Source organism: Vicia villosa, linkage group LG2 (genome assembly GCF_029867415.1).
Source record: "Vicia villosa cultivar HV-30 ecotype Madison, WI linkage group LG2, Vvil1.0, whole genome shotgun sequence".
In the NCBI taxonomy this organism is placed as follows: Eukaryota; Viridiplantae; Streptophyta; class Magnoliopsida; order Fabales; family Fabaceae; genus Vicia; species Vicia villosa.
The window spans coordinates 7,230,279-7,246,016 of NC_081181.1; the positions used below are offsets into that span (position 1 = coordinate 7,230,279).

At 30.6% G+C, this 15,738-nt stretch overlaps 1 protein-coding gene across 1 annotated transcript; it reads right to left on the reverse strand.

Moving 5' to 3' along the window:
* Positions 1-5,533: 5,533 nt before the first annotated feature.
* On the reverse strand, positions 5,534-8,669 carry LOC131645806 (protein TONNEAU 1b-like). Its single transcript, XM_058916013.1, has 8 exons — positions 8,510-8,669; positions 8,291-8,423; positions 7,808-7,896; positions 7,592-7,711; positions 6,587-6,720; positions 6,126-6,151; positions 5,886-6,042; positions 5,534-5,748 (listed from the first exon to the last, which is right to left on the reverse strand). The coding sequence occupies exons 1-8, from the start codon at positions 8,594-8,596 to the stop codon at positions 5,697-5,699; spliced, it is 798 nt and encodes a 265-aa protein (XP_058771996.1). The 5' UTR covers positions 8,597-8,669; the 3' UTR covers positions 5,534-5,696.
* Between the last annotated feature and the right edge of the window lie 7,069 nt (positions 8,670-15,738).

The window sequence follows — 15,738 nt, forward strand, 5'->3', positions numbered from 1 at the left end:
TTTTGGATTTTGAGGTTGATTTGTTTTTGTTTTTCTATTTTTTTAATGTTTTGGTGGGGTTTTGACTTTGACCTCTAACTAACCAATTTTTAAGGCTATTTTTTCTCCTCTTTCTATTCTTTTCTTGAATTAGTAATATTTGATAATTGAAAATTGAAAATTTCTATTATTCATACAAATGTAACTAACCTTTTCTTCTTTTATTTTGAGTTTCTATTTTTGAGAATAGGTTGGACCATATATCACTTCATGAGATTGTGTTTATTGAGTCATAATCTTCTTGTGTTTATGTCAATTGACTCATGACTTTTTGTTTTTTTAAGGTATAAATTGACCTATGAATTTATTATGGTAATTATTAATGTTTGTTTTTTTATACTTTATTTGGTTGATAAGATGGAAAAAAGAAAAAAAGGAAAAAGAAAATAAAGTAAAATGATTATTTATTAGTTTTTTTTTTGTTTTAAATTATAAATCGTATTGTATGCCAAAAAATAAAACTATTTTAAATTAGGAATTGCTTTATATTTATTATGAATACATCATTAATGATTTTTTTAATATTTATTTTCCTAATTACTTTTAATTCTTTTTTATGTGTCATTAATAAAGAAAATTTTCATAAGATTATATATATAATCTTTTTTTACAAAAAATTAATTTTATTCCTTATATAATATGATGAATTGGTCAAAACATTGTATAATTTGGAAAAGAGAGAATAGTTTAACCTGAGAGAAATAAAAGAGAACAATGATAAGTTTTGTTGGTAGTCTAGGTAGATCTAGAATTAGGGATAGAAATTGGCAGAGTTTGGGCAGGATAATATAGTACTCGTTCTTATATTCGTAGTTTGAAAAAATTCTCGTACTCGAATTCATATTTATGTGGGCACTAATATTCATATTCGTTTATATATTCTATGGGCACCTCAATACTCATATCTATATTCATTCATCCACATTTATAGTAAAATAAAATCGATTAATAACAAAATATTATATGATTTTAAGTTTTTCAACAATATTAAAAAATATTGTGGATGTTATTTTGAGTTGAAAAAAAAATAAACACTTCTACTAAAACGTGGAATAGTTTAATAGCGATATATTTTTAAAAAAAATAGATAAACATGCATTTTTATATAATATAAATGATATTATATAAATATGTAGTGTGGATATGAGGTGGGGTGGGTAGTAAGATACTCGTACTTCCATTTATATCAATTTATTTTAATGGGTAATTATCCGTATCCGTATTTATTTTGCGGATTTTCACCCTATCCATTGTGGACATTTTTACGGATATCTATAAGGTATGGGCCAAATTGCCATCCCTATCCAGAATATGTTAATTGAGTTAAATTAGTGTAAATTATTGATTTATATTTAAAGTGAAGATTAATTTTGTTTCATCACAAAAATTACATAATCTCAATTTAATCCCCATAAAAAATCATATTTAACTTTTACAAAATTTAAATCGGCTTTATAAGTTCTTCTCTTATTATTTTTCTTAAATAATTTTTTTTAAAACTTTTAAACTGGGACTGAACTGTCATGAGAATTATATATACTACATTTTTTAATAATTTTTATTTTTTTAAATTACATCAAATTTTATTTTTTATTTAAAATACTAAATTGATTTTTTAAATTTTATTTTTAAATCATTCAGATTTAAAATATAAAAAATACCAAAATTTATAGTAATATTAAACAATTCTAAATTTAAATTAAAAAAATATTAAATTTGTATTTATGGAGTGTTGAACCCAAATACCATCCGTTTAAATAGAAATCAATTTATCATTAGACCAATTATTTTTGTTTTTAATATTCTTAATAAAGAATACTTAATATTTCAGAATAAATATGTATATATTTATTTATTTTAAATATTTCACAAATAAAATTTATTTATTTCAAATTAATTATTAAAATATTTAATCAATTAAAATTAAATTATTAATTAATATTTTTAATTATTTAATTCATTAAAATTAAATGATAATCAATAAATTTTGAAAGTAGTTAAATTAAATATTAATAAATTATTTTATTTGATTAATTTTATTTTTAAATTTATATTTTATTTAAAACAAATAAATATTTATTTGTGAGTTATTTAAAATAATTAAATAAGTAAATATTTATTCTAAATTATTTTATTAAGTTAAGTATTATTCATCAGAAATATCAAAAATATAAATTTATTGGTCTAAATGATAAACTGACTATCATTTAACTGAAATAGACTTGAGTTTGAGACCTCTTGGATATATTTTTTTAATTCATACTTGTTTAATATTATTACAAATGATAAGAATTATTTGTTACTAGTGTACATAGACATTAAACCTACGGTAAAGGCATAAGATTAAGGGTGGAAATAAGGCAGATTGACTAACAGTGGCCTACGACCTAGTCTACAGAGACTCAAGTCAGAATTTTTTTAAAATCGAAAAAAGTCTAAACTTTTTTATAAGTCTATTTAATGAAAAAGGCTAAGCCATAAACCATAAAAAAAATATTTTAAACCTATCACATCGACTTATTTAAATAAGTATGAATAACTTTTTTTATTATCATTATTTTATGTTTTGTACTTTAAATTAAAATACATAAATAAAACTTGGTTATTTTAGAGAACATATGAAAATAAGATGAAAAAATCTTAAGAACAATCATAAGTTATTTTTATAAGTTCTCTTAAAACAAATAGTCTCACAAAACTTATGCTAATAAGTAAGTCAAAATAAGTCAATCCAAACAAATTTTTAGTCGCATTGATTTATAGTTTGTTAGTCTATTTAAACATTATTTAAATTATTTATTTACATATGTATAAAATAAATATGTTTTATGTAGGCTAACAGACTAACCAAGGTTTCGAAAATGCTAGGCTCAAACCTAAATATAAGTCTATGACAGCCTACAAACTAAGTTTAGGCTTCGATTTTTTCGACAGGCTAGAATTAGGTTAGGCAAAGCCTAACTCGACCCTACCTATTTCCACCCCTACATAAGATGTGGCTTAAAGATCTCCGAGTTTGATTGAAGGAACAAATTTTGTTTCTTTTATATATTCAAATCTGAATTGTTTAAAAATAAAATTGAAATTAAAAATAAAACTAAATTTAGCATTTAAAAATTAAAAATAAATAATAAATTTAACGTGATTATCCACGTAATTATTAAAAAATGCATGTGGCATAATATTAATAGAAGGAAAATTAGGAAAAAAATATGTTTTAAAAAATATTAACATAGAGACTAATATATCTCGATTAAATTTTGTAAGAGATTAAAAAAAAATATCTAGGAGATTAATTTGAAATTTGTAATTTATATGGAGGATCAAAATAGATCTGAACTCTTATGTGTAATATCTGATTAATATATATATATATATATATATATATATATATATATATATATATATAATATATCTCGATTAAATTTTGTAAGAGATTAAATAAAAAAAAATATCTAGGAGATTAATTTGAAATTTGTAATTTATATGGAGGATCAAAATAGATCTGAACTCTTATGTGTAATATCTGATTATATATATATATATATATATATATATATATATATATATATATATATATATATATATATATATATATATATATATATATATATATATATATGTAAAATACATAATGCAACAATAAAAAAAATAATTTAATTTATTATAAAAGAGAAAACTTAGATACAAATCTTTAGATGTGATTTATACTATTATCTAATAATAATATGACAAGTGTATAATTTTCTCATGTACATATGCAATTTACGTTTGTCATATTTTCATTGAAAAAATAGTATAAATCATACCTAAGGTATTGTGTCTAAGTTTTTTCCAATTTTAAGTAATCATAAATAATTGTTTTAGATTAATAAATTATAAATAAAAATAAAGTTTTAAATTATCTATAGACATTTACACACTAGGACTAAAGAATTAATGCTCTCTCTTTTTTGTAATGGGGAGAAATCGCATTAAATGCTCTCCCATTATTGAAACATTTCGCTGACTTATTTAGGTGTGTGGATGTAGGTTAGCTTTTAGCAGGTAAGGGTATGATGGTTCCTCAAAGGTTATTCGAGTGTACTTGAATTTGTTTGTATTTCTTAGGCGAAATCTAGTCGTTGATTTGCAATTTCCCATTTCTAGTGAATTGATATGTTTCTCGTCTCCCTCTATAAATAAGGTCTTTTGACTTTTGGGAGAACTTTCTCCATTCTTAAAAGTCAGTTGCGATTTACAAGAGTGATTCTTTCTTTTCCCAATAGTGTTTCTTTTAATAATTTTCTTTCCCATAACGAAGCTTTCCTTCCGCATTTATATTCACATTCTTCATCAGACTCGGGTAACTCTACACTTACATCATCTGAAGAAACAAGAGGTGATAGTGTGGTTAACTCTACACTCTTCATCAGACTCGGGTAACTCTACACTTACATCATCTGAAGAAACAAGAGGTGATAGTGTGGTTAACTCTACACTTACATCATCTGAAGTTGCAAGAGCTTCAGTTTCTCCTTCTTTGCTGACTCTGAAGATGGAGGTTTCTATTTTAAATAGGTAGGATGCCAAAAACTTTATCAAAGCTTAACAAAATGCGTATGGTTGCGAGTCAAGTGATGCCAAAATTAAAGATCATATAGCACGTGAAGCTCAGCCAGATGGTGTCATTTGGCTCAATCCCTTCGAAATCTTCAAAACAAATGAGATACCTTTGAAAGAAGTCACATTAGTGGAGACGAAACTTACTAATATCACGATATTAGTAAGAAATATAGAGGGTACCTTTCATTTATATGATCAGTACTATATATGCATCAATCGTATCTCCTAATGATTCTCATACAATAATGAGCAACCATTTACATTAAACTCTAATAATATTCTTACTTAATTTTTCTACATTTACATAATATAATCTAATAATATCATGTTTGAAGTAAAACGAAATTCCTTGTTAGAAATTAGCAATCATATTGATAATTAATAGAGATGCTAGTTTTCATGTCAATGTTAGGCTAGTTTTCACGTTTATATTATGCTAGCTTTCAATCTCTTAATTCTATTAACTCACCAAGCGAGCTTTACTTGTAAAAAACTAAGAATAATTTCTAAACAAATCTATCAAAAAATTCACTTAAAAAAAGTAGCCAAAGTTCACCATGAAAAATAAGAACAATCAAGCAATGACAGCATTCATGAGCCTGCTGCCACCAAACTCTTTGCTTTTTAGTTATATCTCAAATCTGTATTCCCACAATGGAAGGACTCAGAGCCCAGATGTTCTAACATCTTCAACAAAAGTATACAGAACCAAAGAACCTGGAAAGCATGGTTGCTTTTTGTTCAAACTTTCACTTGCAAAACATTTTTCACTAGATGCTAAACAATATATATCATATATGACACTCAATTAGGTGCTTATTTATTTGGCAAACATGGGCTAAGATTATCAACACTAAGATAGAATCCTCAGATAGAGCCAAAAGGGAAATTTGAGAGGAAAAAACTCACTTAAAACACTAAATCATATCACAATATATAATCTTACATAAAATTGGGCTCATTGAATCATCATCACCGAAGGAAGAAAATTCAGAATACACAGTAAAATACAGGAACAGAATATGGTTATACAATACAAGCAATAATTGTCCCTAAGCATGGTCAGACCTGCTATCGTCCTCACTGGTTTCATCAGCTGCGTGTCTGCAACATACAATCACAGAAAGATTATTGTTAATGCTTTGAATTCCTGCCAAACCAACTACTGAGATGGTGATAAAAATATGAATGCTTTAAGAGTATGAGCAAAAGAATGACATTAGAAACGAATCAAAACGAACCGCCAAGATGATGTTAGATTCCTAGCTTTTCTGTCCAATTGAAGATTTTCCAAAGCATTTGATGCTTGAATTACATCTTCGGGAAGTTCTTCATTGTCATATCGCCAATTGTACTCATCCTTCCTGTATCCAGATCCAGAGGATCCTCCTCTTCTATCTGAATCCTTAGAGTGAAAATTAGAGGAAATTTCCATGCATACAAGTAAATTACTAAAAAAGTTAATCACAGGAAATACCCACCGGATGATTGAGATGAAGGAACAGCCCTGCAACAAAACAAATAGGTTAGTTGAAAATTTTCTACTGAGAAAGAAATAGTGAAGTTGTAATAACAGAAATAAATAAATTTAAATAACAATATGGTAATATTAGACCAACTTGCAGAGAAATAAGAGCACACTTGCAACAACAGTTTTTACGAAAACAGCAATTTTTAAGGAAAAAACACTTTTAAGCTTCTGGAAATAATCATAGTCTGAAGAAACAAAAGGATTTCTGGTTATTATGAAAAACTACCGAGTAGAATTGAAAAATAAAATCTATAAACTACTTTTTGAACTAGTGTTTTCTAGAATATAAACAAAACAAAAAATAGCTTCTAGTTAACTTAAAATATCTAAAGAAAATATATATAATTATTTTATACAACTTTAAAAACATTTTTTAAGCTTAACTAAATGATACTGAGTATAGCTATGCACCTTCCTAGTGGAGGTAAGCCACCAGCAACAGATGATGAAGAATGTCTTCGTGTGTTCCGTGATTCTGAGTTTGGCAAAGGCTCAGTTTCTGAAGTAGTAAACCTCCTACCACTAGCCCTTGCTTGGGATAAGTTCTATCAAATCATATCACCATGGAATCAATCAATAGTCAGCACACATTTGCAAATATTCTAATAATTGTGGTTTCAATTTTCAAATCATTTATTTAACTTTATTGCCCTGGTCAAATGACAAAATCCCAAATGTACTATAATCAGCATAAAGTAGCAACTCATGTACCGTTCTAAGCAAACAACTGATTTCTTATGTCTTTTTTTATTGTTTTGTAGTCACATGGGGTGAGTATACACATTCAGTGCCACACAGTCAAGGATCCCTGAATCACCAGATATTCAGGCTGTGGCGGATAGGCCATATAATCAAGGCACCCCTAATTTCATGTCATCAATGCTTCAAAATTTCAAGACCATTTTCACATTTACAAAAAATATAACCTCATCTGGTTCTTTATATCGCTGCCTCAATAATAGTTAATAATTTCCCTTCCTAAATCTCAAAATATAAAGTTTCAAAAGTCTCAATTACAACATCTCACCTCTACGATTCTTAAACTCATTATTAACCCAACCTAACCTAAGGACCCTACAACATTTTGACATAATCCCTGTTGTAATAGGATTTCAAGCTAGCCAAACTTGAGTTATCATACTAAATGCAACACAAGACATAGATGCAAGGAGACCAGCTCACACGATATGAAATTAAACATGGCAAGTGCTTTCTAGCTTGATCAGAAGAGCATTGAAATGTCAACAAAATGTTTCCCTCCACTAAAGGATCCAAAATGCATTCCTTGATTCCATTACTAAAGGATCCAAAACCCATCATAATCACAGTGCAGAACAGACTAAAAAACCCGCATAAAAAACAGCGCAGTAACAAATAATTAAAGGATAGCATAACGAGTGCAACTAAATGAAAAACCTCAAATTTCAAGAATCCTTCAAGCACGTCCAAGAGCACAGGGCTGTCTCCATTTCTGTTAAGATCATATCCATTTTTGCTACTAAATTCTTTCAACTCAGACTTCCAAAAATCTTTCTCCTGCAAGAAAGAAAGTACGTCAAGTCAAAAGCAACACAACAACAAAAAGCAACGAGATAATAAACACAATGATAAAACACAAAATCGATCGATTACCAAATTACATTCTGGTAGATAAACTTTTAGCGAGTGAGTGAGCTGTGCCCAGTCAAGGTATTCACATACCAGTGCAGTAAGAAGTCTACCTGCATCGTAAATACCAAAAACCAAAAAAGAAACGATAATAGTAAGTAACGAAGCACATTTCATACTAAATCGAAATCGAGCATTACAAAAACACGCCCATCTCCAAACATAAATCCACAAAACTCGTAATTAGGCAGAATAGAATACACGAATCAAAATGTGAATCAAAATGCAGCGGTCGGATCGGATACAACAAAGGTATAGGAATATATAGTAATAAATAACTGAATTCAAGCAATTCAAGCAATTCAAGTAATTCAAGTAATTCAAGCTCAATTTACGTTCTAATTAGGTGAAAATAACAATTATACAAAGCAAAATAACAAAATCATAGAGCATATATACAAAAATGAGTATGAAAACGGTGAATTAAGAATAAAAAAAGGGGGTTACCAGAAGGAGAAGCGTGAAGCTGTTTAGCACGATCGTTACAGCTACCTAACAATGCAGGAGGCAAAGCTTGATCTTTTTCGATGACACGATCTTCTTCTTCGATAGCTTCGAAGACACTAGCTCTTAATTCAGCCTGAAAAAACAAGAAGAATTGAATTGAAGAACCCTAAATTGAAAATTGTGGATCTAAATAAGAAAACCCTAGAAATGAAAACATACTCGGATCCTAGCGAGAACGCCTTTCTTCTCGAGAGTGCGAGTGACGAGGGTTTTGAGGTCCATCATCTCTCTTGTGTAATCGTCCATTGCTTTCGATTTTCAAACTCTTTGCTCTCTTCTTCTTCTTTTTCTCTTCTCTTCGTGCGCCAAATCCCCAATTATTATTTATTCCATTTTTTATCTTATTTTTTTATTTATATTTTTTTGTTATTATTATTTTTGAATAAACTATAAAGTGTTATTCTTTTTTTTCTTTCTTTTTATAAGTAACTCTCTATTATTACTCTTCTTTTCTAGAATATATTTACGGTTACTCTCTTTATCACTAATGAGAGAAACTCAATTACAAAACAAGTTAGGTTAGGTGAGACAAATGTGTAATGTTCATATCAACTTCTAATTAATTAATACAACTTGTGTCATTTTCATATCAATATATTTTACTTTATTTTTATGTGGTAGTGAATATATTGATAAAATTATTTTTGAAATATTTTTAAAAATAATAAATAAATTATTAAAAGTAATGTTATAGTTGTTTTATAATTTAATTGTATTTTTTGTTGTACAATTTTAAATTTTGTATAGTAATTATGGCTATTCATATTTACTTCTTTCTAATTCCGTAGTTGATAATAGATAATTTGTAAAAATATATTTTGTCTTGTTTTAGTTAATTTAATTATTATTGTTATTATGATAAGTATAGATGAATTCAATAGGAGTCAATATTAATCCGGAGGTTAAATCGTTCACAAGGCTCAACGGACGCGATCAATACAACTGATTTAATATGGTGGAGAGATCTCCTTCTGGTGGATACTTCGATCGGGGTCAATTTTTCTTCATTCTCTTCTCTTATTTCTTGCAGGATTTCCAACGGTAAAAACACTTCCTTTTGGTTCAGCCGTTGGGCGAGAGTTCAAAATTTGAAAGAGGCTTTTCCAGAAATCTTTGTTCTCGCAAGATTTCCTCTTGGCATCGTGGCGGACAACAGGTCGTGGTATGGGGAGAACTGGCAGTGAGAGGTTTTTGGCGAGGAAGATACTATGGATATCGCGCTTCAGCCTCTTTTGGGAGAATACAACCGATGGTCTATTCTCGGTAAAGTCTTGTTACAATTTCGTTTCTAAGGAAGATTCTCGTCACTTTTGGCCCAACGATACTAGAGCGACGCTTGTTTTCTTGTGGAAGATTAAGGCTCCAGCAAGAATTCTCATTTTTAGATGGTGTTTACTCATCGACAGTCTGCCTACCTAGGACCAGTTAGCAAAGAGAGGAGTCATCATGTCGGCATCTGACAAGTGCTGCGTCTTTTGTTTCACGGATGATGAATCGTTTTTTCACTTATTCGACCTTTACTTCATCTCTTCTTGAATGTGGAAAGCATTAACAAGTTGGATTAGAAATAAGGTTTCCTTACATATTCACCATCTTTTTATTTTCCTGTTGCATCCTTTTTCTGTGAATAATGTTGGCTACCAAGCCGATGTTCGTTTAATTTGGCTCGCAACGATTTGGAACCTATGGCTCTTCAGGAACTCCATTTTATTTCAAGGGAGAGTCTTTAGTTTTGAGGAGTGTTTTAACTCTATCAAACTTATGTCGTGGAGATGGTTATCCTTTTATAATAACAACTCCTTTTGTACTTTTTTTGAGTGGTTTTCTTCCCCTCTTGATTGTATGTAGGATGTTCCTTATTATAATCGGGTTCGAGTATCCCTAATTCTCGGTTAGTAAATTTTGTTGCCTATTAAAAAAACAATCAATCAATTAATTTTATAATTTGTATTATTTGTTATTGTTAATAAGATAAATTCTTGTACATTTGATAAAAAATAAAGACAAATTCTTACACTTGATAAAAAATAAAGACAAATTCTTAATTGTGTTGTTTACATTAGCGAAACAAAATTGCAAAAAATTAATGACAAACAAACAAATAATGAGTGATCATAAGAAAGTTAAAATAATATTAAAAAAAAGTAAATTTATGCCTAAGAACTACACTCTAGCACGTGAATTTGTAGTCCACAATGTCTTATGCCTTACAATGAAGATAATATATTGGTGCATAATTTTATGTGACAGATGTAATAATTATGTTTCATTGCGGAACCAAAAATGGAGTAAGGATGGGTGATTAAGGAGAATTACGGTGGATCAGAGCTTTCAATGCAGCGGAGAGGGGCTGGCTTGTAAGGTTAACATTCCAACACTCAAGTCACAATATGAGAGAGAAGAGTGAATGAAATTGAATTTGAAATTGAATACTTGTAGTTGACTCGCTTTTTTATTTATAAGGGATAGGTTATAACAATATGTTATTTGTTAGACGTGCAATGTATGGAGCTGTTAGATGTATGTTAGACTTGGATCAGCTATATTCATATGCAGGATATATCTCGCATGCTGAGAATGTTCTAGATAACATGCATCCCTCTTCAAATGGTCGGTCGGGACCTTTTGATCGGCCTGGAGTAGTCGTCCCACAAGTAAGCATGGCAACAGGGTGGGTCGGGTATGATTTTTACCTCCCCCAAACCCAAATATAAATCCCTAAACCATCTATATTCCCCGCCTCAATCCTCAACGGGGATGGAGAGTATACCTCACTATTTCCAAATTTGGGCCACTCATCACGCGTACACATAATATTACTAATTAGCCCACTTAATTCAATTAATAAACTCTCATTTTACTGTGTCTCCTATTTTCCGATCTAATCTGAATTACTCAGAAAATTCCCAAAACGCTCAATATTAACTTATTAATATTTATAATACTAAAAATATTAAAATTCTTGACTAACTATAGCTCTGCTATTCCGAACTAATACCGACTAAATCGTTCAAAATGTGAAAAATTTAATAAATATCACAAATGACTAAATTAAGCAAATAATTGTTTTCCCCGACGTTACACACAACACCTATGCCCCACCAAAATTCATCAAAACATCACATAAAATCACTAAAACATCGTATGATCATCATTAAAACATCAGAACTTCACAAAGATTCATATAATAATGAAAAATTAATTAAATAACTAATTAAATAGTTAATCTAGATTTTCGGGGTGTTACAATAATAGAAAGATCGGATAATGGTACGACAAGAAGAAACGCTTTTGTAACAATGTTGTGCGAAAGAAGCGGAAAATACCATACTCCTCTAAGGAATTTTAAAAGAGACGACATGGATACTAGAAAATGCGAGTGTCCATTTAAAATATGTGGTTATATGTTGGCTAGCAATAAGTGAAAATTTAGTGTTATTTGTGGGTTTCATAACCATAAATTGTGCTCAAAGTTACAGGGTCATCCTAGTGTACCCCGGCTCAAACCGGAAGAGAAGACATGTATTAGTGACATGTCATTGAATCTTGTCCAACCGAAAAATGTACTTGCCACATTGAAACGGAAGGAACCCGACAATGTATCAAATACAAGGCAAGTGTATGACATCCAGTACCGCAACAATAAGGCAAATAGGGGAGATAGAAGTGATATGCAACAATTGTTGAAATTGTTGGATGATAACAAATACGTGTCACGATACCGAACTTGCGACGACGGAGTTATAGTCCGAGATATTTTTTGGACTCATCTAAATTCGATAAAGTTGTTCGATACGTTTTCGATAGTGCTCATTCTCGACTCTAGCTACAAGACCAACAAGTATAGACTTCCGTTATTTGAGATGGTCGGTGTTACATCCATCGAGAAAACATACGCGGTTGGTTTTGCACAAGTCGAGATGCCTAAGACATTTATTACGGACCACAATATCGCGTTGATGAATGCGGTGGAAGAGGTATTTCCTTATTTTAACACATTACTTTGTCGATATCACACTGATCGGCGTTACATCCATCAAGAAGACATATGCGGTTGGTTTTGCTTTTTTGGAGTGCGAAAAAGAGGATAATTTTACATGAGCATTAGAGGTGTGTTGATCATTTTTGAAGGAACAAGTCGAGATGCCTGAGGCATTTATTACTTACCACAATATCACATTGATGAATATGGTGGCAAAGGTATTTCCTTATTCTAACACATTACTTTGTCGATATCACGTAACATGTAATGTGAGAAGTAAGGTTAAACCCACAGTAGGGACGAAACAAGTAAAGACCGAAGGTAGAAAATTGGTGAAGCCCGATGTGATTGTTGAGCAAATAATGGATGCATGTAGTCGTATTGTAAATTCTTCGACAAAATAATTATATGCCGATTCCGTCAAGCAGTTAAAGTGTGTGAAAAGTATCATGATTTATTAAAATATGTTGAAAGCACCATTCTTGATAGGGTGAAGGAGAAGGTTGTTTGTCCGTTGACTGATAATGTCCGACATCTTGGAAATATAACCACCAACAGAGTTGAGTCGGCACATGCTATTTTGAAAAATTGGTTGGTTAATAGCAAGGGTGACTTATGTCAAGATTGAGACTGCGTAAATCTCATGATTAAAAACCAACACAATAAGATACAAACCACATTTGGTCGGAGGATTACGGTGTTGGAACATCGATTCAAGGACAACATACTTTATTCTCATTTGATCACCAATGTGTCTCGGGTCGAGTTGAACTATATTTTTCACGAGGCCAAAAAAAGGTGAAGTTGTAGGTTCCGATAGTGCAAAGTGCGGTTGTACTATTCCTAAAACATATGGTCTCTCGTGTACGTGTGTTATTGCTAAAAATATCAAACTAAGTGAGGAAATAAGAATGAATGAAGTTATCCCTCATTGGAAAAGACTTAGTTTTGATGATAATGGTTGCATAGAAGGAGAGAAAGTCAAATATCTCTATTACTTCCGAATTGGAAGCAATATAAGAGAGGTTTTTGAAGGCCGATGACAATATTAAACTCTACATTAAAGAACAGTTGCGGAAGATTGGATATCTCGAAATAACCAACATGAAACCACCTTCTTAACCGGTTAAGACAAAGGGTGCTCCAAAGAAATTGAAGCCTACACCGAATGACAACTCGACTACACGGTCTCCTTCTTATTGTGAGCACGTCAATAAACTTTTTCCCGACTCACCGACTCCTAAATCTCAAAAATCTCAAACAAGTTCAAACAAAGGAGCTCGCGTAAGAAAACCGCCTCTAACACCTATTCCATCAAAAATTTCAATCATCGAAGAGATGCCTATTCCACCGAAAATTCTATTCATCGAAGAGATGCCGGTTTTTATGCACAAATACATAGAGCGGATCATCAATATTTCAGGGGATGGTAAATGCGATTACCAGGCCATCTTGGGGTTGCTTGGTAGCTCTTTTGATGTGTTTTATAGTTTCAAAGTGTAATATATGCACTCTTTAACATTTCAATATAATCATTTTGTTTGTTAATTATAAATTCTAATGGAAGGTTTAATATGTGTTTATGTATTTTTAAATTTTGGACTGCATTATAGTCCTGTTCTACTTAATAAACTAACATTGTAGGTTCCGTATATGTATCTATGGAAGGTTTAAAATTTGCAAATTATGAGTTTTTTTTCGTATGTACACCTACGAAAACAAAATATCTAGGATACTTTTGTGGATATACCTACAAAACATTCTGTAACAGAAAATGGATGGTCAATATTCACATAGGTGTTCTATAAATTTAGGGTTTCTAATGTTTTATTTCACACAAACACATATATGTCTCAATATGAGTACAACGTTCATTGGTATGTCGCAAGTGTCTCCTACTCTGATTGTAGAACACCTGACGGGCGTTCAAACTTAACGAGTACACCTCACTCGATGTTATCATTGACGAAATCCATTACTGCCAATCATTCGGTGGCAAACGAAAGGTTGTGAAGCTCGAGTATGGTTCACCTTCATTTGACAATGGAGGGAACTTCGTTTACAACAACTTTGAGCTCAAAAACCAAACAGATATTTTGGCGAATTGGCGAACGTATTTTGATTTCGAAGAGAAAATCCCGCTGGAGTTTGTAGCGGCGGTGCAAAGAACGGTAGAGCAAATCTTAGAGATGTGCAAGCGTCCACCGGGTTATTGAAATGTAATGTTTAATTTGCTGTTGAAATTATCAATGTAATGTCAATTTTAATCTATGAATGTTGTTTTTATCGTTGCAAATGTTATTTTTTTGGTATTCTGTATCTGATGTATTTCATAAATATACTTAAGAAAGTTTTTTGTATATGCATCTACGAAAGGTTTTCACGCAGATACATCTACGAAAGTAGATGGAGAATTTTGGTAGCACGCATAGTGCATAAGAACCCTAAGGAGTGTGATACGAGTTTTCCTTTTTTTAGTACAGTGTTACTCTTTTTTTTTATAAGTAATTATCTTTTTTTATTATTCTATTTTTAGAATATTTTATTTTATATTTATTTTTACTCTCTTTATTGCTAATGAGAGAAACTTATTTATAAGAAAAAAGAAATATATTTAAAATATATATTATTGGTCAGTTTTTAATATAATATCTTTTGTTTCTTATATATTATTTTGATATAATACGAAGTTAAGTTAGGTACGGTAAATTTGCAATTTGTGTCATTTTTATTTTAATATTTTTTATTTTTATGTGAAAGTAATATATTGAGAAATTGGCTAAACTGAATAATATCTTGACGTAGTCAATGAGTTATTTATTTCAATATTATACTTAGACATTTGTATTACAATAAAAAGATGGAAGAACAATTGGCAGCAAGAGGGTTTTCAAGATCGATAATCAGCCTATAATTAGAACACTCTTATGTAAGCCTAAGCACCGAAATGGAGTTGCGAGGGGATAACCTTCAAATAACTCAACGCTTCCACTTGAAACTCAAACAAGGACAAACGTAAGTTTACTTGAGTAAACGAACATTCATAGAAAGGAATGGAACACTCCTCAAAGTTGCTACATATCCTTTTACATAATTCCACATGGAGAGTCGACGAGTCAGATGGACGATCGACTTCGATATTAGCAACGATGTCAGTCACAAGACAACTTAAAACATAAATGGTTTCCAATATCTCATACTACACCCCAACTATATTTGTTTGCATCAGCCACCTCCAATAGTGTGATACCTTTTAGAGGTATCTCGTTAACCTGGAACATCTCGAAGGACTCGAGTCAATTGATACCCTCGTGTTGAGTTTCATGAGTCAGGTGATCCTTAATCGCGACATTATTTGGATCCCGACCATAAATAATATGATAAGCCTTGACAAACTTTTAGGCTT

Excerpts from the sequence above, each read along its gene's own strand:
- LOC131645806 (XM_058916013.1), bottom strand. The coding sequence starts at position 8,596 with ATGGACGATTACACAAGAGAGATGATGGACCTCAAAACCCTCGTCACT. Across the intron at positions 7,897-8,290 it reads GCTTCACGCTTCTCCTTCTG|GTAGACTTCTTACTGCACTG; the intron begins GTAACCCCCTTT and ends TTTACGATGCAG. Across the intron at positions 6,152-6,586 it reads GGCTTACCTCCACTAGGAAG|GGCTGTTCCTTCATCTCAAT; the intron begins GTGCATAGCTAT and ends GTTTTGTTGCAG.